Genomic DNA, 25,913 nt, shown 5'->3' with positions numbered 1-25,913 from the left:
ATGAGAAACAATTTTGCTTCACCTTCATTTTTGGCATTGTAAGTAAACGTACAGTGCTATTTTTTAAGAATATGTTGTTTTTATGAGTAATGTATAGTAGTTATCATTTATTAAAATGGTTTTGAGATCTCCCATAACCTCAGTTCATTAAATTATGACGTGTTTACATTTGCCCCATAGTTTTAATTGCTTGGGGGTAACTGTAAACATGTTTTACTATGGTTACATTTCGTACTTTTCAGTAATCAAAGAGACTCCCACCCAACTACACTGTAGAGGATTTAGAGAGGGTTGTCACAGATGTAAAAAATAGTAACTACAGTTATCGTGAAGCTCAGGAGAGGTACTGAGTTCCTATATCGTCATATATCATAGGTTAAAGGGACGAAATGTACCAGTGACCAAAACTGGAGTACAGCTCTTTCTTCTGAAACAGAACAAAAAATGTTCAGTGTCTGATAGCTCGTGAGAAAATTGGTGTTTACAATTACCCCCTCTCAAAGGGGGTAAAGGTAAACTAGCAATTAAAAGATGAAAAAAGTCAACATTATTTTAAACCCACTTTCTGGGAAAAGAAAGATCTAAAAATAACACAATGTTTCTTTGTCATCCTTACCGTTACTGAGGGTTGTGTAATGTTGAAATATATTTGAAATCAGTGAAAAGTGTTTACAATTACCCTGGTCTACCCTAATAACATTGGTATAACATTATGATCGAAAGTATAATTGACTAATGCTATTATTATTATATAACTTCGTATATGATAATATAAGGATAAGGACAGCACATGTAAAACACCTAGGTAATGGCAAGCATGGATGCTGACAGGATTTCAGTTGACTGTAGTTTCATTCATTTTGCTCCCTTTTTTTATGAAAAAAAAATTGAATAAAAGCCTTTTTATTATTCTTATAAGTTCAAATGCCTTCAATTTTTCATAAAATTAAATTGTGCACTCTGATTTCCTGAAGCTTTATATTACATAATATTAATATTACTATATGAACTGCCAGATGCGTAATTTCTACATCCGTTACAGTGAAGGGATTAAAGAAACATTACATGAGATCTCTAATGTGTCATTCGGGTATTGCCTCATATTGGCATGTTGCTTTTTAGAAACAATTGAAGAGTTCGTGGGAAAAACGAATGTCACAGTTTTGTTAAGGTTGATGTCATCTAATTCAATGGATCACTACGAAATTTAATGTTGTTCTTATGAAAAATGGTAAAAAGGAGAATTATCACCACGAATACAGTAATCCTTTCCTTTATTTTCTATAGAAACAGTACTACACCTTGCAGTTATAGACTCAATTAGATCATTATCTAATACTAAACAGAAATGTGACATTCATAGTTTTTCCCGCGAACTTTTCAATTGTAATCAAATCAGAATTCAATAGCTAATAACTGAGAGCTTTTAAAGGTGTGTATCATATCCGTTTCAGTGAAGGAAATCCTATAATATTATTATCAGGAAACCATTTATCAACATAATCTTTTATTTACTCTCAAACCAACATCTGTTGGTATATGCATTTCCCCAGACTGGTTTATAAATTCCAGTATAGTTTATAAGATATAAATCTTATAAACAAAACTTGAAAGTGCTAAAATGGTGTTTAAATAAACACTCGACCAACGCAGACCTCTGGTAAGAGCCTCAGAAGGAAACAAAATTATGTGGTTTTTCGAAGAACTATCACATGGACCCAGACCACTGGAAAAACCAAAACTTCCATATTAAGATACTTTAGAAAAGGACATTAGGACGTTAAAAAATTGTGATTGGAAAAATACCTGTTTAAAATACAGCGGTAGTTTATTGCCAATTCAGCAGTGAAAAGGTTTCACAGCTTATGATGATTTTTTTAAGTTGGTTATTTAACTACGCTGTATCAACTACTAGGTTATTTAGCATCGATAAGGTTGGTGATCGCGAGATGGCATTTGGTGAGATGAGGCCGAGGATTCGCCATAGATTACCTGGCATTCACCTTACGGTTGAGGAAAACCTCGGAAAAAACCCAACCAGATAATCAGCCCAAATGGGGATTGAACCCGCACTTGAGTGCAACTTCAGAGCGGCAGGCAAGCGCCTTAATCGACTGAGCCACTCCGGTGGCTATGATCATGGTGATGGTGGTGGTGGTGGTGGTGGTGATGAACATTCTTCTTATTGTTCAGCAAGTTAATTTAACCTTTCGAAAAACTTTCATTATATGACAACATTACAAAACCAACCCGACAGTACTAAGGGAAAATTATACAATATTCAGTCTTATCTTGTTTTGTTTATGAGGAAATTCCCACGAACACATTAACAAACCTACATATCGCACTCCCAGTAAAATAGTGTCGTAACTCGAAAAATGTGATTTGTAAAGATATGCTATTTCCTAGTAAAATACTGCTGTAATAGTACATTATGCAACGAGCCTATAATGGTAGTAATTAAGACGCGAGTATGTTTGTTTATGAAACGAGCGCAAGTGAGTTTCATAATTTTCATACGAGCGTCTTAATTACCATTATAGGCAAGTTTCATACGACTTTTTATGCTCGACCATATTTCTAACTTGAAATTATTCATAAGTATTCATGTTATGGTTATCTAAGTGAGGAGCGGAACTGACCTTCTAAATTGTGAGATGTGTGCAGATGCGAAAGTATTGATTTTTTCCGAGGAACGAATGTCATTGACCTTGATATAATCTAGAGAATAACATGAACATTAGTCTTGATATAACCTGGAAATTGATTTAGAATTGAAAAACGGGATGACAAATTGAATTTATTTGAATATTATTTACAATTAACGCTAATTATTATAGTAACAGAACATAACCTTCTGCGACAGTATTGGATTTCCAGCCTCCATGGCTTTTCGCTAGTTGTCTTTCGATTGCATATCCGAGAATAATCAATACTTGCGCTTTTATAATGGTACAATGGTGATTTCTCATTGGCTGAACAACTGAACTATAATGAGGTGCATTAAAGGGCTACTACCAGGTGTATAATTACTACATTTCGGCATAGTCGAGCATAAAAATATTTTAATAAATAAGTACCAAAACCTTTGATAATTTACTATTTTATTACCAGAATTTCGTACCTCCAACCAGTAAACCAGCGTTGGAAATTATTTATCAACAGTAATCTCACTAGACGTTTTGATTTATCTAGAGAAAATCAAAACTCGAGTGGGATTTAATTGACTATTACACGATTAGAAGAAAGTATATAAAGATTAGAAATAACGAAGTACTCCAATACAATAAAATATTAATTGACTTACGAAAATACAACTGCCTTCAAATGTATTATTGTACCATCTCAACATTACAAATATTACGCTAGATGAATGCTAGATGGCAGTAGTGAGCAATGCCTTCTCGTCGAGAAGTTGTCGATCTATATACACGATGGCAATGTTACTAGTCAAGAAGGCTTTGTTGATTCAGTTTCATTTTTATTAAAATGCAACATTCCACTTCAATTATCCGAATCCCAGTAATCAACGTCACTTGACAGATGATTTTTAATAAATCTTAATATTAAACAATCTCTGATACGTGACTATCCATAATATCATATAGCAGAAGCTATAACATAACCTAACTAATATACACAAGTGTTAGAAAAGTTTTAATTAACGACGATGACATATGTAAAAAATAAACATGAATAATTTTAAAAGGAATAATTATTGAATGTACAATTTTCAAATTTGAATGTGGTTGGTGGTTCAATTGATGTTATATTGGACGTGTGCGTAATAGAAGTGGAACTCGTTGATTTAGGCCTACATGGTATATTCAACTTATTCAGAATTTCCAAATGAATAATTTTAAAAGGAATAATTATTGAATGTACAATTTCCAAATTTGAATGTGGTTGGTGGTTCAATTGATGTTATATTGGACGTGTGCGTAATGGAAGTGGAACTCGTTGATTTAGGCCTACATGGTGTATTCAACTTATTCACGATTTCCGAATGGTGCTCTTCATTTATTTGTAAATCGGATTTCAGAAGATGCATGGGTATGATCAGTGATTTTTATTAATTCTTGTTCTTGAATGCCAGTGCGAGTCATATTTGAAAGTGCTGTGCATCGACTGGAGTGGTTTGTAATTTTCTGTTTTTTGACGTCCAGACGAGCGCAGTTTCAAATGTTGGCAAACAAAGAAACAAATGCTAGGGACGCGATAAAATTGTACGATAAGCAGCCATGATTGGTTGAAATATGTCCTTTCATACCGTTTTATTGGTGAAAAGTAGTATGACGTAGTAAGAGTGTAATAGTCAAAGTAATATGTGATTTTCGACATATGACAGTATTTTGCAAGGGGTGCAATATATCAGAAAACAATATCCATGATATGTTAAGATATTTTGATAGAACTACATGTGTAAGCCAGAATATAATTAGACAGAATAATTTATAACAATGAAATCCTGCAGCTAATAAAATAAGGCCCAATTGTATAAAACTCCCTGACTAAAGATCAACTTTGATCGAAGATCGAAAAGTGAACTGAGTTCAGACACTTCTTCTATTGTATAAAACTTATCTGCGATCAAATTGCCTTGGTTCAAATGCAATCTAAGTTCACGTGAAAAGGATTTGGCAACATCGCATAAACAGGTGACATACGTGATGCGCGGACCATGTTATACAGGTTTGTTCAGTGTTGCCAATCTAGCGACTTTAACTCTTTTTCAACAACAATTTCTTTTCACTTTTATATTGCTTAAATAGGGATTTAGTGACCTTTTTAGCAACCCATAGTGACAAAATTTAATCTTTCTTTGTTGATAATGAGAAATCTAGCAACTTTACAACTACTTTTTGGCGACTTTCCGTATTACACTGTTGGAGACACTGGTTTTTTTGTGCAATTTAAATAATGAAGGACAATAAGAAGAAGGTTGACTGTTCTCCAAGTTGTTATCATGTTATGGTGTTTGATACTGCTAAACATAATAAAGCTTCATAAAACGACAATTTTCGTTTAGTAATACAGTTAATTGAACATTTATGAATGTACCTATCATATCCATTAATAATTAATGGTTGTTATAAACATAATATAATTATAGGTTATGTTATTTGATACTGCTGAACACGATAGAGCCTTATAAAATATAAGAATGTTTGTGTATTAAGGCAAGAAATTGAAAGAAATAGATATAAATGTACCTAACATATCTATTAATATTAATAATAATGGATATTTTATTTGCACCATCTGTCACTCGTATATTTCAAACAGAAAAGAAATAACTGAACTTGGATCATCTAACTTAATCAGAGAAATTTCTTCAGTCAAAGTTGACTTCAGTTTGAGACAAATTAATCTCAGATTAGACTTTATACAATACAAAATTCCAAGTTCAGCTGAAACAAGGATCAATTTAACCTCTGATCTAAGATTAAATGGTTTATACAATCTGGCCTAAATCTTTGTTATTGGCATTTGTGTTCATAGCTTTTGAAGACACTTCGACAGCAGATATGTCAATTAGTAGGATTCCATTTTCCATTACATATTAAGTCATTTCTTCACAAAATCTTTAATTCGTTGCAATGTATTTTATAATACACACTAAACTCGTACAAAAAATAATCTCTTACCAAAAAGTGGTCATAATGCATAAAGTTCGAGCTGAATTACCTGTTCATATATCTGTATTGCCTTGTCGTAGTTTTCAAGCTGCGCTGCGTACTGAGCAACTTTCAGCATGCATTTGTTTGCTGACGAATTACTTTCTTCTCCCTTGAAGTAGTCAGCAGCCTGTTCATAATGCTGTACAGCACGGTCCAGATCCACAGCTTCTGTCTCGTACAATTCTGCAATGGACTGATGATGTTTTGCTGCCATTGTGAACCTTCCCATGTCTGTGTATATCTCGATAGCCTTTAATAAGCTGCTCACAGCCTCTGCAGACAAATATTTCAAGAGGTATTAACAGATATGTCTTCAGACATAAATTAATCATAGTAAAGTTCTAATTTCACACAAATACTTAATGATAGAGTGTGCAATATACTTTACAGGACACAATGTACTCAAAGTATTGTTTGAGGACTTTACGTCCTTCTGCGAGGATTAATATCACCATCGATGAGAATTGAATTTAGAAGCAGCGCAAGAAAAAAACAGGTTGGTATATCTATTCATTCAAAACTGACAATGGCATTAAGGAGAGGTGGTCATTAAAAGGATAAAAAAATTGCAAATATTTTTTATTTGCTTATATTAAAGAACAATTATTTATATTTATAATTTATTGAGGCCTATATTCCGAGAATATCTGTATTCAATAAATATAATATTCAAATCATGGTGCCATAATGGCCAGTAACATACATTTAACTTTAAATGCTGTTTACCAAAACCTACATTTTCCAAATTATTAGAACATTTTGTAAAAAAAAAAAAAAAAAAAAAGAAACTATTTGAGCTAGAAATACGGAATTTTCATCTGCTAATTTACCAGATGTATAGTGTTACTCTACTAGTTTTAATCAATTATATTAAAATTATTTTGGCCTACATTTCCAAATAGCATGCTGTACGCTAGTAAAAAGTTAAAAGAACTTCAGTTAATACACACTTCGTGGGAAGCTTTTCTTCAACATTGTAACATCTGTCTATCATTAATCAGAGCAGATAATCCGCATGTAAACATGATGAGACAGTTAGATGTCGAACTCAAATCGTCGTGTGATTCCCTCTGCCTTTCTTTACCCGGAGACTTTACTAAAGCTACAATTCGAAATTTTCGAGAAGACTTGAGAGGTCGTGAATATGAATCATGGAAGACCCTTTCAGGACGGGGAAAAGGTGTTGAGATGTATAGCGAAGTAATAGCCGCCAACAGTTGGATTGCAAACAGGAAAGGACTTTCGACTAGTGAATGGATATCTAGCCTGAAAATGACAACAAATTTAGCAGCTGTTCGTTCCGTTCCCGGCAGATCTTTCGATGGTACCCAGTGCAGACATGGCTCCCCGGAGATTGAAACTTTAGCACACGTCTTGGGATTCTGTGAACAGGGATTGCTCTTGAGGAACTCTAGACATCTTGTAAGATCCAAAATTGCTGCTGCATCAAGAAATAAGGGCTGGATAATAGAAGAAGAAATCTCCTGTCTAGCTGAAAATGGGTCAACGAGACGAGTAGATATTTTAGCATACAATGCTGACACTAAACAGGGCATCATTGTGGACCCCACAATACGTTTTGAAGTAGAATGTCATCAGTCAGCCGAGGTCCACCTTGAGAAGAAGTCGATCTATGAGCCTACAGTCAAGTATTTCAAGCTGAAATATGCCTTAATTCACGTTGAGGTATTCGGCTTGCTCATAGGTGCTCGAGGGACTATACCAGCTTTTTTTGAAGAATTTCGACAGCAGTTTCCTCTGCCAACATCTCTGAGGGATGACATTCTGATAATTGTGCTAAAAAATCCTGCCAAATCCTAATTAATCACATGGTGCCACATTAATAGCAATTGTAATTTTTCACACCCTTTTCTTCGTTTCCCTTCTTTAAAATTTAATATCTATGTTTACATATGTATAATTTTTTTTGAGGATATACTGAGTCCGTAAGGGCTACCCTCAATGGGGGGCAGTTTATTATTATTATTTTATTATTGACAGATGAATCATAAAAAATATCCACAAAATCGGGGGGTCATCTTATATGGCAAATACAAAAAGAGACCTTAAAATTCTACACTAAAATCAATACAAAATAAAACAAATCACATTCGTCACCTGAGGCAAAGAGCTCATCAAGTACATCCTGACTTTCATTGTTGACAGTATAGCCATACGGATCCCATTCTGAATTTGGCGAGACAGTTTCTACTTCAGTATTCCATAACAAATAGTCCTCTGTGCCATCCATAGTGTTAGAAATTCCACACTTTTTGAAGGATTTTCTCACTGTTTCTGCATTCACTTTTTCCTATGATGGTTGACAGTTTGAGGGTCGTCTTAAAGGACAAATATAAGCTAAAACCATAATGCTGTGCTCGAAATTTATACCTCGTCTTATCTGAAGGTCGTCTTATCTGTAGAAATATATGGTACTAAAAATTTCAAACATGCCAAATTTCGTAATATTTAAATGAAACCTATTCTTTCTGGCAAGAGTGACTTCTACTACTTCCAAGTCTACAGTATGTGAGTTAATTTTTTTAAATCTGAAATATGTTGTTGTTGTTGTTTTCTAATGCCAGGCATTTGACAAAGTCTTTTGACCTCTTGCATTCCAATATTTTTCAAAGATATTATCATGGTCAGCCACTGAAGCACGGATTTTGAGGTGTTCCGAATCCATTTCTTGATTAGATGTCCACAATGGGCAGCTAGGGGACTGATATATTCCAATTCTATGCAGGTGCTTGCTCAAACATTCATGGCCTGTTGCCAATCTAAATGCAGCTACAGATGATCGTTCACCTCTGCTGGGGGATGTGGACATGAGGCTTGGATATAGCTAGTCGATCTTGGCCCGTCATGGGCTGTCACGCAACAAATTATTATATTACTAAGTAGATTTATGTAATCAATGGAAGATATAATATTTATTTTCCGGCATTAAAGGAACAGGCAATACAATATGGATTAATAACTAACAATTCAAAGGCTAAACACTTAAAGTGCACTACTAAAACTGATAAAGCAAGTAACCTAAACACTGATAATGCAACCTTTGAAGAAGTAAAGTCCCTTACATATCTTGGTTCAATGATAAAACAGAAATGATGGTATACAACAAGAAATAAACGAGAATTGCAATCACCAACTAAGCTTATTATGTCAATAATTTTTACAATTACAGTTGCAAGTTGTTCACATATGATCTCATGAAGAAGGATTACTCTGACATTCCTAAATGTAGACTGTCAGAGACAATGAAAAATTACACAGTCAATGTTAGAATATGCAATAAGATGCCTCGACAATTTTTTGATCTTGAAAGGAATGCCTTATGTAGAATAACTTGTCTCCAGTTGGCTGAATCAGAAGACATTTTGCAATATTAATGAATTTTTAGATTTGAGGATTGTTGTGTTCCAAACATCTGAATTTTTTTTTTCGTCTACTAGTTATTGTTGACTACGTCACAAATCTATCATGACTATAGATATAATAAATAAATAAATAAATACTAACTAAATAAATAAGTACATGAATAAATAAATAAACAGAAAGGGAACTTATAATGTCATGAATATCATTGCCACTAAAATGTCCACTAAAAGACTGGTTTTTATATATATATATATATATATATATATATATATATATATAAAACAGTTGCCAAAACAGTTAAGAGTTCAGTCTGGTTTGTGAGTATAAATAACTGTGACAATACAAGACTGCTTGACAATCGAGAGTTGACCACTCCTGATGTCTTGAACATTCACTTGATTCACTCACAAGCAGTCTTTGCATCAATGACGTAGGCAATATTGTCATGCAGGTTTTCGGCTTTGCGGGTGCTGTTAGCCTTGCTTTCTCTGTCATTGTTCAACTCTATTACACAGTATTTAGAACAAAGCAAAGCTATGACAGGAGCATGTTTTTCATTATTAACTAGCTTTGGGAAACAAATTGTGGAGAAATGTTCTGGTAAAATTTCCAACAAAATTGAAGTTGACTTGAATTGACTGACCATTCCCATATTCACCAGATCTATCGCTCTCAAACTATCAGCTATTTCGGGGGAGGGGGGGGGGGCACAAATAAACATACAGCAATAAGTAGACCTACTATGGCAGAATGGTTTACAGACCAAGACAAACAATTTTTTAAGGCTGCTTCATGACCACTGTGCTAAGTGTAGTGTTTTAATAGATGTTCATACAGTACTACCTGGTATTGTCGGACCATCGGATCAATGCCCCTTCAGCACTGTCGTCGTTCTTGGAAAAGTTAACGTCTGTACTCACTCCATTCCACCCGCTTTCCTCCCACCACGTCAAACAGCAGGCCACGAACCTTGCCAAATAGGGATGTTGCCAAACTTCCGTCAAATGGTGTCATAAATAACTGGTCCTCCATGCTACAATATCATTTCTTTCAATCAATATAAATCTTGCATTTCTACATTTTTTAAACCTAAATCCCATGTCTCGAATCACTTTCCGTAGCGTTTCTCTCCAACCTTGGAAATTATTGCTTCTCTCGCAACCTTCAGTAATTTCTTCAATGTCGGAACTTCTTTCTGCACGGTATAAAATTCTTGTATCTTTCTTCTTAGAATATACATCAGTTCATATCATCTACAAGAATTAAAGGTTCCCTTGGTCTGTTCTTCCCTGGTGTTTCTAGTTTTTCATCTCCTGTACAGACTCCCTCTCTCCTGATTTTCTTTATTAGGCGCTCTGACCTGCCTATATAAATTACATAACATATTGTATTATATTAGTATTAGTTAAGTAAGTAATTTCAATACATAGTCAATTGAAATAAAATAAGCCTCACCAGTGATCGCAGCTGCTCTTTTCGTTGCCTTATTTATAGGAAAGAGATATTGACCTGTTTGTTTCTCTTTATCGCAAAATGCTATTACGTACTTGCTTTATAATATTTCTTTCGCCACTCCTTGCTACAGTGTTCATGTTGAATTGACAACACTGGACTGCAAGTGCAAATAAACTGTCCTGCAAGAAGGCTCAAAATTGTGAATAGTGGGGAAGAGAAAGGGAGAGAGATAGAAAAGAGAGAGATAGGAATGCATGGAGAGAAATGAATTACTAAGGCTGAGTAGGTATTAGGATTCAGTTCGCATATCTTACAGGGTCACAGGTCCGATGGTCCGACAATATAAGATGAACACTCGTTTTTTGGATTACACAGAAACCCAGTACTTCAGTTATGTGTAATATATAAGTTCACAACAAGGGGAAGCTAATCCCTTAACAATGACGTGCGCTTCACTATACCTGAGCTGACCTGGTGAAACCTGGGAACTTTCCAGGCTTCGAACAAATTTGCAAGGAAATATAAGGCAATTCTGCATGTAATAATTAAAAATCTACGAAACATAAGAATCTGAGAATATACAGCTGAGGTCACTTCATTTCCGCCTATCTTAATCAAAAAACAAAATTATGATGAAATCGTGAGTCAATTTCGAGTTTATCACCATTTTGTGTTTCTTACTCCAAATAAAAGTACAGTAGGCCTATATTAATTTACTTTACTAAAACTTACACTTAATATCCATCATTCCCATATAAATTGGCTTCTAGATACTGAATGTAAATTAAATTCGTTCAATAGTTTAGGAGACTATACACAAACAGACGGATAGGGATATCACAGTCTAGTATATACAGTCATGAAGCTCAATACGTAGTAAATATGCAAACATTAGATAGTTGCTCACCACTAGGATCGCTAATATCGCCTCATTACAGGCAATGCAAAATAGTACCGTCACAGTCTATTGTTTCTAGCACCCTCAAAACTCAGCTTCGTGACTGTATATAGTAGACTGTGGGGATATATACGACATTCCAAAAAAAACAACTTCTCTGGTATCAAGAATACTGAAAACATATGTTTCCACTAAAATCTTTAAATCAATATTTCCTCTAAAGAAAAAGTAAAAATGAAGATTTTATTGCATTGATTCTTTCCTAATTTAATACAAGATATTCTTTTGAAGAGTACTTCACACAGCAATGTGTTGAAATCACTAGGTGTTAGACTGGCAATCGATAACAGACCGCTAATTACAGCAAAGCTTTGATTATTGTTGTTAATTCATTCTACAGAATTGCGGTTATCAATGATAATCAAATCATTTAAACCCATGGAACAATTCGTTCCAAAAATAAACACTATTGCATTCAATGAATACAGATGATTAAATCCATTACATTTCTGACAAGTTTTTAACAGGAAAGCTTAATAAACGTTACAAAGTCAAGAAACACTGAATTTCTTGTTCTATTCGAACGTTATATTGGAAAAGCTGAATAAATGCTGCAAAACTCTGTGAACACTGAATCCCTTGTTCTGTTGGGATAGTTTGTTTATCAACTTTGACACTGAAATTAATAACAGGCGCACTATTAGATGTGTATGCCACAAGGTCAGTGGACCTGCAGAATGCACTAATCAAGTACCAGTACAGACACAAAAAGCTCGTAATCAAACAAGAACAATTTACATTATGGTGATGATAAGACTAGTGTGCACTGTGCAATAAGCAGAATGAATACTGCCGCTTGTATCAAAACATGCAAGTCTTAAAATGTTATATATGCACAAGACGTCAGATGTAATAATTAACCGGAATATGAGTAGTCTAGGAAGAAAACTGTCTGTCCAGATCTGGAGGTCCTGGGTTCGATTCCCGGGCTTGGCTCTTGGTGAATTTACCTTGGAGAAGAAAAACTGCCTAGGTGTCTAGAGTCTGGAAATTTGTATGACTGTGAGTGTGCCTGGTTATATTAATTAGCCAATCTTAAAAAAAAGATATATATATATATATATATGTGTGTGTGTGTGTGTGTGTGTGTGTGTGTGTGTGTGTGTGTGTGTGTATTAGGCCTATATACGAGTGATTCAGACCACCCGTAAGTCATTTATTTCGGAAACTAATGCATTAAAATTTTCGAGAAAAAAATATTTATCACTAAACCACATGTGAACTTTCACTTGAGCTTAATTTCATCAATCAGCTCTAACAGGAAGTAGGGTCAGTGGCGTATCACTTTAAAATTTCAAATGAGAGTATGGGTTTTCAAAACAAACAACTTTCATACAAAACGTTTTTATTAATTCCTATTCTTTCAATGAGAAAACGTACAGAAAGGCAATGAGTGATTCAGACCACACGTAAGTCATTTATTTCGGAATCTAGTGCATTAATTCCTGTTAGAGCTGATTCATGAAATCAAGCTCAAGTGAAAGTTCGCATGTGGTTTAATCATAAATATTTTTGTCTCGAAAATTTTAATGCACTAGATTCCGAAATAAATTACTTAAGTGTGGTCCGAATCACCCATTGCCTTTTCGTATGTTTTCTCAGTGAAAGAATAGGAATTAATAAAAACGTTTCCTATAAAAGTTGTTTGTTTTGAAGAGCTCTATCAAATGGTACATATCTGATCCATATTCCCATTTGAAATTTTAAAGCGATACGCCACTGACCCTACTTCCTGTTAGAGCTGATTGATGAAATTAAGCTCAAGTGAAAGTTCACATGTGGTTTAGTGATAAATATTTTTTTCTCGAAAATTTTAATGCATTAATTTCCGAAATACATGACTTACAGGTGGTCTGAATCACCCTGTATACTGGGTGTTTCAGACCATCCGTATCAGGCTTTTATCTCGAAAACTATATGATACTGGTTGTTCAAAAAAAAATTTTGATGACCAAAACCTATGTAAAGAATCGATTGGTGATTGTACCATTTCCTGTAACAAACCGGAAATAGGGCTACCTGTGGTCAACTTCGAAATTTCAAATGAGAACATAGGTCATTGAAGGTCCCATTGGAAACTACTTTTAGAAAGAAACAACTTTTACTGAAACCTTTTTTTTTTCTGACTTTTTATTGTTTACTCACAAAGCAACAAAAATGGTATCTTCTGAGAAAGATGTACGTTGTTTATGTATTATGTACATACTATATGGGTAGTAGGTACTTGATAAATTGTAAACACTGCAGGTCTTGAAACCAAGTCACTTTCCACTGTCTTTTATTTTGCATAGCAACAGTGAATTTTATTTATCGTCTCCTTGTGGGTTTGCTATTTGGAAAATGCCATTCACGAATGAAGAAACTTGGAGAATGCCAATTAAGTAATGACTTCACTTTCGGCATTTCCCACTTCCAGTCTTTAATTGTAATTTTAAAACGAATCTTTAAACTGTAAAGTTTACGTGTTCAGAATCATTAAGGTATTCATTACGACACTATTGAGCACTCAAGTAACGAGAATGGCAAAATAAACTGAAATATGATGCAATACTTTCAGTGTTCAACATGGTGCAATGTTTTCGCCACAGAAGTACAAAGTGGCCATAAAGTCTAGACACAAAGGCAAAGACATCCATTCCTTTTCCTTTGCTTTTTTCTCTATCTTCTCATCGTTTTCTTTTTACCTTCTTTCCTTTCTCATTTTTCCCTTACTTTTTCCACCTCATTTTCTTCTACTTTTCTCCTATATTTCCTCACCTTCTTACCTGTCTTTTTTCCTTCTTTCCTCATCTTCAATTCCTTTCCCCCTTTCCTTTCTCATCTTATTCTGTTTTCCCTTCTTTTCATCTCCATCCCCCTTTCCTCATCTTCATCTCTTCCGTTTTCCTTATTTTCATTCTGCTTTCTTTTTTCCTTTCTTTTCATCTTCACACTTTCTTTCCCCTTTTCTTCCTCATCTCTTCCTCTTCCTTCTACCCTCCTTTCCCACCACATCGTTATCTTTTTCCTTCCTTTTCTCCCTTCTTCTCTTTTCATAATCTTTCTCTTTAATCTTTCTCCTCCTTTTCCCTATGTCTTTGCAATTATGTGGCATCAATCAAAATCTCAATTTATTACTGTAGTGTTACATCAGTTGTCAATAATGTCAATTTTATTTCCAAGATAACATACAGTAAACTATTAGTTTGGAAAAACCGCCAAAGTGAACATCCTGGCCAGAACCATACTGTTCAACAAAGAATACATCTATTTCATCTGTTGAACTATGTTGAACCATGATCAAGTTAAAGTTTCGCTCTTAAAATCACTTTCCTGGACTGTTTCCGTAAATCAAGTTCAGCAATCTGATTGAAGGGTTTTTCTTGGGCGTCATATTTCCCATTATATTCCAGGAAGTTCTATCTCTCACATTCAAAGATAATAGGAGAGATTGTTACTTCCTTCTCAATACGTTAAGCTTCACTCTGGGTCTTTGAAGATACCCGCCCATTAAAGAGATATTTCATATCTAATTTTGAGACACACCCATGACAAAGCTTTAAGTCAATTAAAGAAAACTTGTGGCAGATAATGAAAATAAGGGTTTATCCAAAACACTTAAAAAACTGAAATGCATATACCACACAAAAAAGACTGAAATATGTAAGTACAGTATAATATTTCACTATCTTTAGCACACACAGTATTTAATATTGGAAATTAATAGAAGATAAATGTATTAATATACCCTGCAGATTTTCAAAACGAACAGCTAATGTTGTAGCCTATGTAACAAAAAAGTTTAATACTATATTGTAGAAAGTCCATAGTTTTCTGACAAAAAAAAAAAAAAAAATCCCCCCCTCCCAGAATGTTTAACACCCTCTCATTCAGTAAATATAGCGAATAGGATAGTGATTTTTGTCCATATCGATAAAAAATCTAATAAAGAATAATTTATCCCTCTGCTGTATTTCAATAGTGTGGACGAGTTTCATGTAAATTTAATTTAAAAACCTCTAATCTGAAGCCAATGACCGAAGCAACCAGCTTGCAATATTGTATCTAGAAAGGGTTATGGGAGATAGTTTGCTAAGGCAGACAGACCTGAGTTCGTTGACCTCTTATTTCTGTATTAAGAGAAGAAAGAGGGACGTGTTAGTGGTGAAACCAGCGAATAGGAATTATAAAGAATGGACACTGAGCGAATTTTCCTGTGTTTTGTTTCTCTGTGCGCCAGCGGTTAGTTCCACTTTCAAGTGCTAGAGGTAGTGTAATCGAGCATACGCTAAGATAATAATTGAAAATAGAATGAGACACAGGATCCAAACCGCCTACCTTATTGCATAATCCAGTAACGCTTTGCTTCAAATAAATTCAAGTTAACAGCTTTTCCTTATTTCTCAGTGACAAACTAGTTGTAATAATAATATTTTATATTTCAGATACAATACATTATATTATAAAATAATATAATACATTATAAAATTAAGTATCGAATTCGTTTAATATTTGTATAATAATATAATATAGGTATATGGTTTTACTTCTCGTAAGAGTTTTGTTTTTCCATTTTCAGCGCTATCAAATCATTACATATTTTAATTGTTGTTGGTGTCAACGTCTCAAGTCTCATTATAAATGAACTCTAGAGTCTAGACATTGCAGTTAATGAAGGATTTATTATTTTATGGATCCAATTTATTTTATTTGAGTACATAATGTACCTAGATGTATTAATTATATGTGTTATATTTCCGCTGTGTCGACTGCTAGCTGGTGTGATGTCAGTGCCAACTCTAGGGAGAAAGCAGAATCTGACGCTTTAGCTGGCTTGAAGGTCAATGAAATCAGTCCGGCTGCATCAAAGGTACCAACGCGAAGTGTCCATTCTTTATAATCCCTATTCGCTGGTGAAACTTCCAACTCAATTTTCTAATTAACCATGAATTTAATCACGAAACGTAATACAGGATTTCATTCCCTTTCAATCTCTGTATTTCTATTACAATTTTATCCTCCTTTTCCCAGCCCAGCTGTAGGGTAGCAATAGTCATTAGTTCTCAGCTTTGTGTTTGAGGTTGGGAAGGAAATGGAGAGGGCATGTTCTTTATAACTCGTAAGGGATGAAATGTGTTATACGTGTTACTTTACATTATTCAATAGACTATCAGACAATGAGTTGATATTTGCTTAGTTATAATTGGAAATGCATTTACTGAAATGATAAATATAAATGAAACAAAAATTAAACGGTGTATCATCTGTATTTTTTTTTTTTTTACCAGTTTAAATGCAATGTACATGGCATGATGACAATGACCTTCAACAACCCAGGTGGAGACGTTTGTTCAGAGCAATATAATTCTCAGCTTGTTGTAGGATGCAACATTGCAAGTTCTCATAATTCATGTATTTTAAAATGCACGTATTTCTGGAACTATTCAAAATATATCAAAATGATATTTGACTTTTTGTTGCTCTTTACTCAAGAAATCATCCACCACAATTATTGACATTACTTACGGTATACTCTTTGTGTGTATATATATATAATCATACATCATATCAATTGCGTATAATAAAGATACACATTCATTTTCAGACAAATGCCTCATGTCAACAGACCAACTCTTATTTTTAAGAATCTTCAGGAATTCCATGTCATCATAAAATGAATGTGATCTTCCAATTCTCAAACAGTAGGTACTGCAATATGTTAAGAAACTTGATACTATCGAGTCATTACAAACATTCTTTTAAAATTTGTTATAAACTGAATATAATCTTCATCTTGTGATGTTTGGATGACGTATATACGTCCGTTGATGTGACATATTAATGAATTAAATACTATTATAGTCACAATCATGCCATGGTATGAAAGAAAAATTTCACAACCTCGAGCGGGAATCGAACCTGCGACTTCCTGTTCTCCGGTCAGGCACTCTACCACTGAGCTATCGAGTTCGTCTCACGCCAAAGGCTTGGAATTATCCTTTCATACTGGCGACTCTGTTATAGAGTACTGTCCATAGCGTCTGATCTTAGTCAGCACTGCTTATGGGTGAAAAGAAACTTTACAAATGTAATCTTCATCTTACGATGTTTGGATAACGTATATACGTCCGTTGATGTGACATATTAATGAATTAAATACTATTATAGTCACAATCATGCCATGGCCTTTGGCGTGAGACGAACTCGATAGCTCAGTGGTAGAGTGCCTGACCAGAGAACAGGAAGTCGCAGGTTCGATTCCCGCTCGAGGTTGTGAAATTTTTCTTTCATACCATGGCATGATTGTGACTATAATAGTATTTAATTCATTAAACTGAATATATATCTGAATTTATACCTAAACACGTGCTGAACTATTAATTTAATAATATACAATGTGTCCGCAGAAACATTCTGAGGTTATAAACTGCTATAATTCTGTCACTATGTATTTTACGAAATTCATATCGGTGTCATTAGAAAGAGCAGCTCAAAGAATTTCAGGAAATGCGAAATTGATAATTGTTTACTGAAACAATAGATGGCAGCACAAGAAGAAAGAAAAAACTGCTGTTTCCGCTATTTCGCTTGTCATTAAGGCATTCTTTAAATTACTTCCATATGCGGACTTACAGAGAGTAATACAATCGTGCTTTTTGTTATTAGATGAACTTAACATTGAAACATATGATTAGCTGTGTCTTTTAATATCGCAATAGTCAAACTGTTCACATGTTTTATGATAATAATATCAAAAGGAGTCACAGGAAAAGACTTTATTTGGTGTTGTGGACTTCATCTATGGTAATTTAATTGAACCTAGACAACTGGCACACAGTATGTTCTGACCCTGTTTATATGAGACATGCTGGAATGATCTTAGACAACACTGTTATGATTTTTCTTACATCCCTAATAAATAACATGTTATGTATTTAATTATTTGTTTGCTTGAAGTGTATTAATCACTTCACCTTGTAATAAGCTCAGTCATAACAATATATATGTAAAAACTACACCACAATAATTCTCATTATGTTTACTTTATAATTATAATTTCAGTAAATAGATTTACATCTATATCAGGCCTGCACAAGGTTTGCGCTCTCCGAGCCGGCTCACAGCTCATGAGCGGAATGCAGATATTAGCTGCGCTCTGTATAAGAGTGGACTGGAAGAAGGGGTGATCTCGTACAAAATATACACAAAAGGAAGTACTATTACGAGTGTTTATGAAATGAATTCCCGTTCAGTGTTTGCAAAACTATCTTGGACTATTATTAATTAATAAAGAAATATTTATTTTACAGAAATAATAGAAATTCTATAGTTACTTAAATGTATAATCTCATTTTGTTATATTTTTATTTATCAGTACATCAAAACGAAGTTTTATGCTGTTGGCAGCTGAAAGGAACAGTACTGATCGTAATGAAACATCAGTTACAGATGTTCGATGCCTGCCTTTATTTAAGTTGATTATAGAAAACAGTTGCTTATAAATATAAATGTTGAGCCAAACATAGCAATCATTTTCACAGCTAGCCTGTGTAGTCGTGGATATTATTGCTAATGTTTAGTCTTGTAAAACTCAACCAGGCTAGAAGTATTATTCAAATGATCTTTAGCCCTTAGGTCACATTGAAGATCAATAAGTTCGAGCTGTAAATCGTTAAAAGTTAAATATTATGTTTTATTTGACGACGCTCGCAACTGCCGAGGTTATATCAGCGTCGCCCGTGTGCCAGAATTTTGTCCCGCAGGAGTTCTTTTACATGCCAGTAAATCTACTGGCATGAGCCTGTCGCATTTAAGCACACTTAAATGCAATCGACCTGGCCAGGAATCGAACCCGCAATCTCGGGTATAGAAGGCCAGTGCTATACCAACTGCGCCAACCAGGCCGACCTGTAAATTGTATGACCTATTTCAGCTGATTTTGAAGGAATTTATTATGATAACTTTAAACTTCTTTCCAATTAAGACAAGATCTTGGAACCTAGAATTAAATTCATATTGAATTTCAATTAATATTTGCACATAATCGTTTAACATAGCTTCATCACGAGCAGTTTCTATCATTGGAAAGTGAGCCATATTACCTTCCGAAACTGACTTACGACTTATGTCTGGACTCGTAATGATGCATTACGTTATGTTTCTTTCTACCTTTCAAAATGTTGTGGTAGATAAGGCACTGAGTATTTACTCTGGCAGCTATGAAAAAATAAGCATTTTCCCATGCAACATTGAAAGAATTTGCCTAATGATCACTTTTCCGTCTTTTAGATTCCTCCATACCGTACTGTAGCAGTAGGTAAGCAATGTGAAACAGTTACTGAAAATACACACTGCACTCCACTAGACAGCTGAGTGGTCGTTTCCCTCTCCTCTACCTATAGCAAGTCTATGTCATTCTGACGTGTCTTCCTTTCTGTTTCAGCGAGCGGTAAACACAGCTCTCCCGCTCCAAACGAGTGCTGTTTGTGCAGGTATGATCTATATAATCAGCACTAACTAGGTTATCAACTCCTTACCTGATAGTCTGCTGTATAGAATAAAAGAACATGTATAACATACATTAACAAAAGACGTGAACAGTATATCCTACTTGTACTGTGGTCTGTGAACTCAAACGTTGAAATGTGATTTTCAAATGAAAATACGACCGCTCATATTTGCCACATGTAGAGGAATTATTGAAGGCAGATGCCATTAGATGTCTATTTCATGTAAGAAATCCTCTAATATGATCTGTAGCATACCCAAATACTCTCTAACAATAACACTGGAAAGCTTTCCTGTTTAGCATTGCAAGTGGCAGCAAAAAGTGACTGTGCTGCCATCCAGTGACTTGAAATGTTGATACACTCCTTCCAACATGCTAGGTTACGTGAGGAAAAGAATCTCCGCATGTGTGCATTTGATGTCAATAAGAAAACGCAAAGCAATAGTATAATTTGGAGTCGTTTTGTTCACAACATTTTAAATTAATAACAAGTTAATTAAGTTAATAACCGACTGGTTCACATGAAAACCAAGCCTTTGTCCTCTATAGCAGCCATTTCACCTCAACAATGAACAAATTTGTTTATATGCGCTATTATGAGGCAATGTTACAACTAGGAAAATAATGTTGCCACAACTAAACTTCTTGAGTTTCTCTTTCCATTGGTGCTTTTTTCATGCACCTCAGATTCATAGAACGTAAATTAAATGTGTTCGAAACTGGAAAAGTCTTTTGTAGGAGCCCTGTATATACCATACCAGTAAGTATTTTTCAGCCCTGATTTATTTTTACTCTGTCATCATTTTAGGATTTTCATCTAAACTAGGATTCAGATTTAGCTTTAAAAGATAATTAACAATTACTATTTATTGCTTTAATATCTGTTACTTATTTGCAATGAATAGCCAATGTTATTATACTGCGTCAATAATTTTGATGTTCACTTGTTAATACAGTAATAACTGCCCTGTGAAATAGTAAAAGAAAAAAATACTGTTTTAATCCCAGACAATTCCGAATACATTTTCCCTTGCGTCATTCTTGGAAATGAAAATGTTTGCAATCTTACTGTTGTCACTCTCATTCAGAACTTGTCCGTAGAGATGTGACACGCTGTTACCTAGTTGAGCCTTTTTTGGGTCAGAGGTTGACTGCAAGTATGTCTCGAATCTGCATAGTGCAATGAAGCTTCTTTCAGCTTCACAGCTGAATAATGGACATATCAGTAAAAGCCAGACAATATTTTCTACATTTCTAAATAGACATCTAACCTCTTTCATCATTGATTTCAAAGCTTCTTTAGCATCATTTAAGCAGGTACCCTAATCTTGTTCTTTCATTGGAACAAATGTATTTCCAATTTTAATTATAACATGTCCGGAGCTTCTAGGTGTTTGATTTCAATTTCCTGATTCATACACACAGAAAAGCCCTCATAACGAAGTGGAAGTGGGGTGGTCATGTAGCAAGGCAGTAGCAAGGCAGATGGGCGCGAGAAACCACCATGTGGGACCTCTACATAGGAAGGAGAACACAAGGCAGGCCAAGAAGAAGATGGGCAGATACATTCAAGCAGCAGCTGGGAGGGAACTGGTCAACCATCGCCCGCAACAGGAACGAGTGGAGACAAATAGTGAACAAACTCATATAGAACTAAAATTTGACAAACTCTAGTGTATCTCACATAGTGAATGTGAATGTAAATATTGTTCACGTGAAATAGCTCATCATGTGAACCACACCATCCGAGCTTCCCCCCACTGTGTCCCATGAAGGGCTAGGGCCTCCCTAGCCCTTCATGGGACACAGTGGCTTCATTCATTCATTCATTCATTCATGACTATTTCAGGATAAGATGTTATCACATCAAAATTTTCCCTTTTTATCATGACATTTTTCAGCAGAACTTGTTTCTTTCCACCACGGCCATTGAAAATTCGATTTTGAAGTTCTACCACAGCTGTGTCTATCACTTCACAGTATTCTTGTTGGTAATATTCTTCATATGATTGATATCCGTATGACTCGAGCTTTTCCATCAAATTTGCTTTCCCATTGCAATCTTTTGAAATAGACTGAAACTTTTCATTAGCCTAAGTCAGTTTAAATCATCAATAATGGTTTCAACAGATTTAATAAGGCCTACCATAGTATTTTTCTTCCCCTGTTAAGACTTGTTCCCAAGAGTTGAAGGACATCAATTACCTGTTCCCCCATCAATAAACCAAGACATTGAATTGAATTTAACCGAGGGGGGCACTATGGCTCAGCACTACAACTTCTTGAGATCTATTGCGCTAACTCCCTGGTGACGCATTCCCAAACCCACACTAAGATTCTCTGTGTACCCAAGATTTCGAGCAGGCAACCCCACTCGTCCCTAGGCCAGCACCCTCCATGCATTGCCAGCCGGCATTCAGGGGATGCTACAAAATGATAACGAAATGAAGAAATGGTGACAGAATGGTGTAAATGCCTAATTTGGGGAAAAACAGGAGAACCCTGGGAAAAACCCCAACTGCGACCTTGTCCGCCACAAGCGTCACTATGGATTTTATCAATGAAAAAATTCCAGATATAACCGGGAATCGAACCCGGGCCGCCTGCATGACAGTCTGAAGGTCTGATCATTCAGCCACTCCAGAGGGTAACCAAGATATGTTAAGTTACTCCATTTCCAAAAACAATTTTGAGTTCACTTTGAAAAATTCCAAGAAGTCAAGTAATAAATTAAAAACGAATGGTATTCAACCATATGACTTATTGCATAATTTGCATTAAAGATAATTCTCAAGATTGAATACTATTCTTTCTGAATTCAAACAAAATGATTAGACCACTGCCTTCTTTATAATCTACTTCTGATAGTTTACTCAATGTTTCAAAGATCAAATAATATTTTTTTTGAGAATGTTCTCTATTTGTGACTTTCGGTAGATCCATTTCGTGGGACAGGCTGGTTTGATCCTGGCAATATTTTCAATTGATCCCTGAATTGCTTCCTCATGAATGTGGGTAAATACAGATTTAACTTCAGTGTTGGAAAATAAGATTCCCAACTTGATTGGCCCATTCCATAGAATTTTTACTGTTCTACATTAATTACAACTCTTCTACATGACCAAGTTACAGCAATGAGCACCACAATGCACATAAGCCAAAGATTGTTTGTCAATTATGATGTACTGAATAACTTTATTGAACACTCTCATGTTTTCAATCCCATCACAAGCTTGTTGTCCAAGATTTGCCAATGGCAGTTGTAGTCTAATGAGAACATCTCAAATGAATGATGCTATGGCTTCACCAGTGGTTAAAGCAGTTTGGTAAAATCCTATAAAATAACATTGGGACGAACTACATTCTTCAAATCACCTTGCCTCGAATTAAAAATTCCATTTTTTTTTTACTGAGTAAATTAGTTTCCTTCGGAACTACGTATGTTTCGGAAAATGACTGAGGGGGGGGGGGGGTTCCCCCTTGTCCCCACCTGCCATGACGCCCATGACTGAGATCATAATTGTGAAAAATGTTCTGAATTCTAAAGAAGATAGTAAGTTGAAATTATTAAATCAAAATATTTCGATGAACTTTAAATAAGTGATAGAATTCATTACGTATATTCTTGGTACAAATGCAAATGTTGAAAGATTGTTCTCCTGCATGAACTCACTATAGACTGATGAGAAAAACAAGTTGCATATAAAGACAATAAAATCAATGCTTATTGTGAAATCATTTTTCAGCGCAGATTGTGCTGCATTTCATGACTTAATGCTTCAGAACAAACAATTGTTACAAGAAATCATTTCTTCACATAAATAGTAAAAGTGAGTCTGATTTATAACAGTGTATTCTCAGGTGAACCTATTTTGTAAGGAGCACTTCTTCAATTTACAATAAATTTTTTTCAATTTATTGTTTAAGTAGGCCTAAGTTACTTTAAATGAGTTTTCTACATCACACGATACTGAAGGTTTTTTTACGAAAAAAAGTGGAAAAATCGTCTAATTTTTAAAGAGAAGCTAGTTTGGAATGTGAAGAATTCATATAGGTAGGATTAAACGTCGGTTGACCTGAAAACAAAATAGCAGAAATTGGAAAGAACTGATCAGTATACGTAACCTAAAAGTGATTACTGAACACGTGAAATAAAATGGCAGAACATCTCAAAATAAATGCGAAATGAATATTTCACTTCACATAGTATACCCTATACAAAGATATAAAATGTCTAAACTAACCTCACCTAACCTGTGACACAGTCGTATATGCAAGACATACTACGAAAAGACTAAATAACCTAACCTAATCTGTCACAGATTCTCGCACTGTAGAACTAAGAAAAATGCAAGTTGGAGATTTCAGTGTCGTGTGCGACAGAAAAGTCCCTTAGGATAATAGTAGTACCACAGTCTAGTATATACAATCACGAAACTTGAGTTGTGAGGTTGCTAGGAACAATAGACTGTGCTGGTACTATTTCGCATTGTCTGTAATGAGGCGATATTAACGATCCTAGTAGTTAGCAACTATCTATGGATGCATATTTACTACGTACTGAGCTTCGTGACTGTATATACTAGAATGGGGTAGTACTAGGCCTACATAATAAGAATAATTCAAATTGAATAACACAATTTTTAATAACGTGTTATGATGCATAAAATTCGTTGTCAAGAAATAGTCATTACGTAAATAACTTACTTTTCTAAAATTCTAATCACAAAAAAAAAAGGCGTAGGTATTCAACATAGCAGTTAGTGTGTAGTTATCTTTACGTATATAACAAATGGAATGGGACATGGTTAATGTACGGTACATACTCCCGACATATGTTGTCATACAGGCCAGTTGCCTACGTAGGAAAATAGAGTTAGCTCTTTGTGAGTCATAACATATAGAATATTTTCATACTTTTATACATAATATAAAACATAAAATTAGGCAAATATAGTTATAATTGAATTATTAGCCCTTACCATTTGGGTCTGACTTCTTGAAGCAATTTGCAGCATCTACAAAATTAGTTGCTGCATCATGTTTGCTGCCTGCTTTTGCATGAAGAGAGGCTGCTTCACAGAAGGCATTTCCTGCTGCTCCCCACTTTTTTGCCATTTTGAACATATTTGCTGCTCGTTGATAACATTCCACAGCTTCTTCTACTTTTGAAGACCCCCTGAAAAGCAACGTAGGCTATAACAATAGGTCTACTTGGTATACCTACAGCACTTGAACAACGAAACGTGTTGTGCAGTAACTTATAATGTTCATCATAGTTCATGTTGTCTGCAATTATATTTATGTGACAGAACTCTATTAAAAATTAGATTTCAAATTTATTGTCAATTTATAGTTCATAAACTAATTCGAGACTATGCAAATCCGGAGTGTAAGTTGTAGTTGTCATTCGAACAAAATTTCTTGAAACGAGTTTTATAATTACCCAAATAATGATCCAAAGAAGCCTTTCGATGAACTTAATTTCTTCTCCGCCTCTGCCATCAACTGCATTGCTTTTTGCTCGTTATCTGCCATTTTTCACGATAAAATTTCTTGTAAAATTCAGTTTTGCAATTTTCTGCCACTTGCTTATTGACGAAATGTATCGTATTTCTACCACTAGAGGCCACTGATAATCAGACTAAAAGCGCAAGTTCTACGATGACGTTTAGTCACGTGTGGCATGTTTTGTCACATGTTAGAAAGGAGGGCTTTTAATTTTTAAATACTTGAAACAAATCTGTTTATTGTATTAAGCAATTTGTTGTTCATTGCAGTGTTTATCTGTAAACTTAGACGTTTCTCGGCAATTATATATTAGTGTATTATCTCTAAATATTTATCCTAGATATGTAATTAGACAGTACGACAAACTTTTTATAAACCTAGTAGACTGTGCGATGTCACACGTAAATTTGCGAAGTGCGTAATTTAAGTATGAGTA

General features: G+C 34.7%; 1 protein-coding gene across 1 annotated transcript in view; it reads right to left on the bottom strand.

Annotated features, from left to right (window-relative positions):
• alphaSnap (Alpha-soluble NSF attachment protein) overlaps positions 1-25,599 on the bottom strand; it is a 48,876-nt gene extending 23,277 nt beyond the window's left edge. Inside the window, exons 1-3 of the mRNA XM_069829298.1 lie at positions 25,413-25,599; positions 24,949-25,145; positions 5,689-5,954 (exon numbers count right to left, since the gene is read on the bottom strand). Coding sequence (XP_069685399.1) covers positions 5,689-5,954; positions 24,949-25,145; positions 25,413-25,504 — 555 coding nt within the window. The 5' untranslated portion in view covers positions 25,505-25,599. The remainder of the gene's footprint in view (positions 1-5,688; positions 5,955-24,948; positions 25,146-25,412) is intronic.
• Positions 25,600-25,913: the final 314 nt, after the last annotated feature.

This window comes from Periplaneta americana, chromosome 6 (assembly GCF_040183065.1).
Source record: "Periplaneta americana isolate PAMFEO1 chromosome 6, P.americana_PAMFEO1_priV1, whole genome shotgun sequence".
Lineage (NCBI taxonomy): Eukaryota > Metazoa > Arthropoda > Insecta > Blattodea > Blattidae > Periplaneta > Periplaneta americana.
The sequence above is the reverse complement of the archived record's forward strand: the minus strand, read 5'-3'. Positions and strand labels throughout refer to the sequence as shown.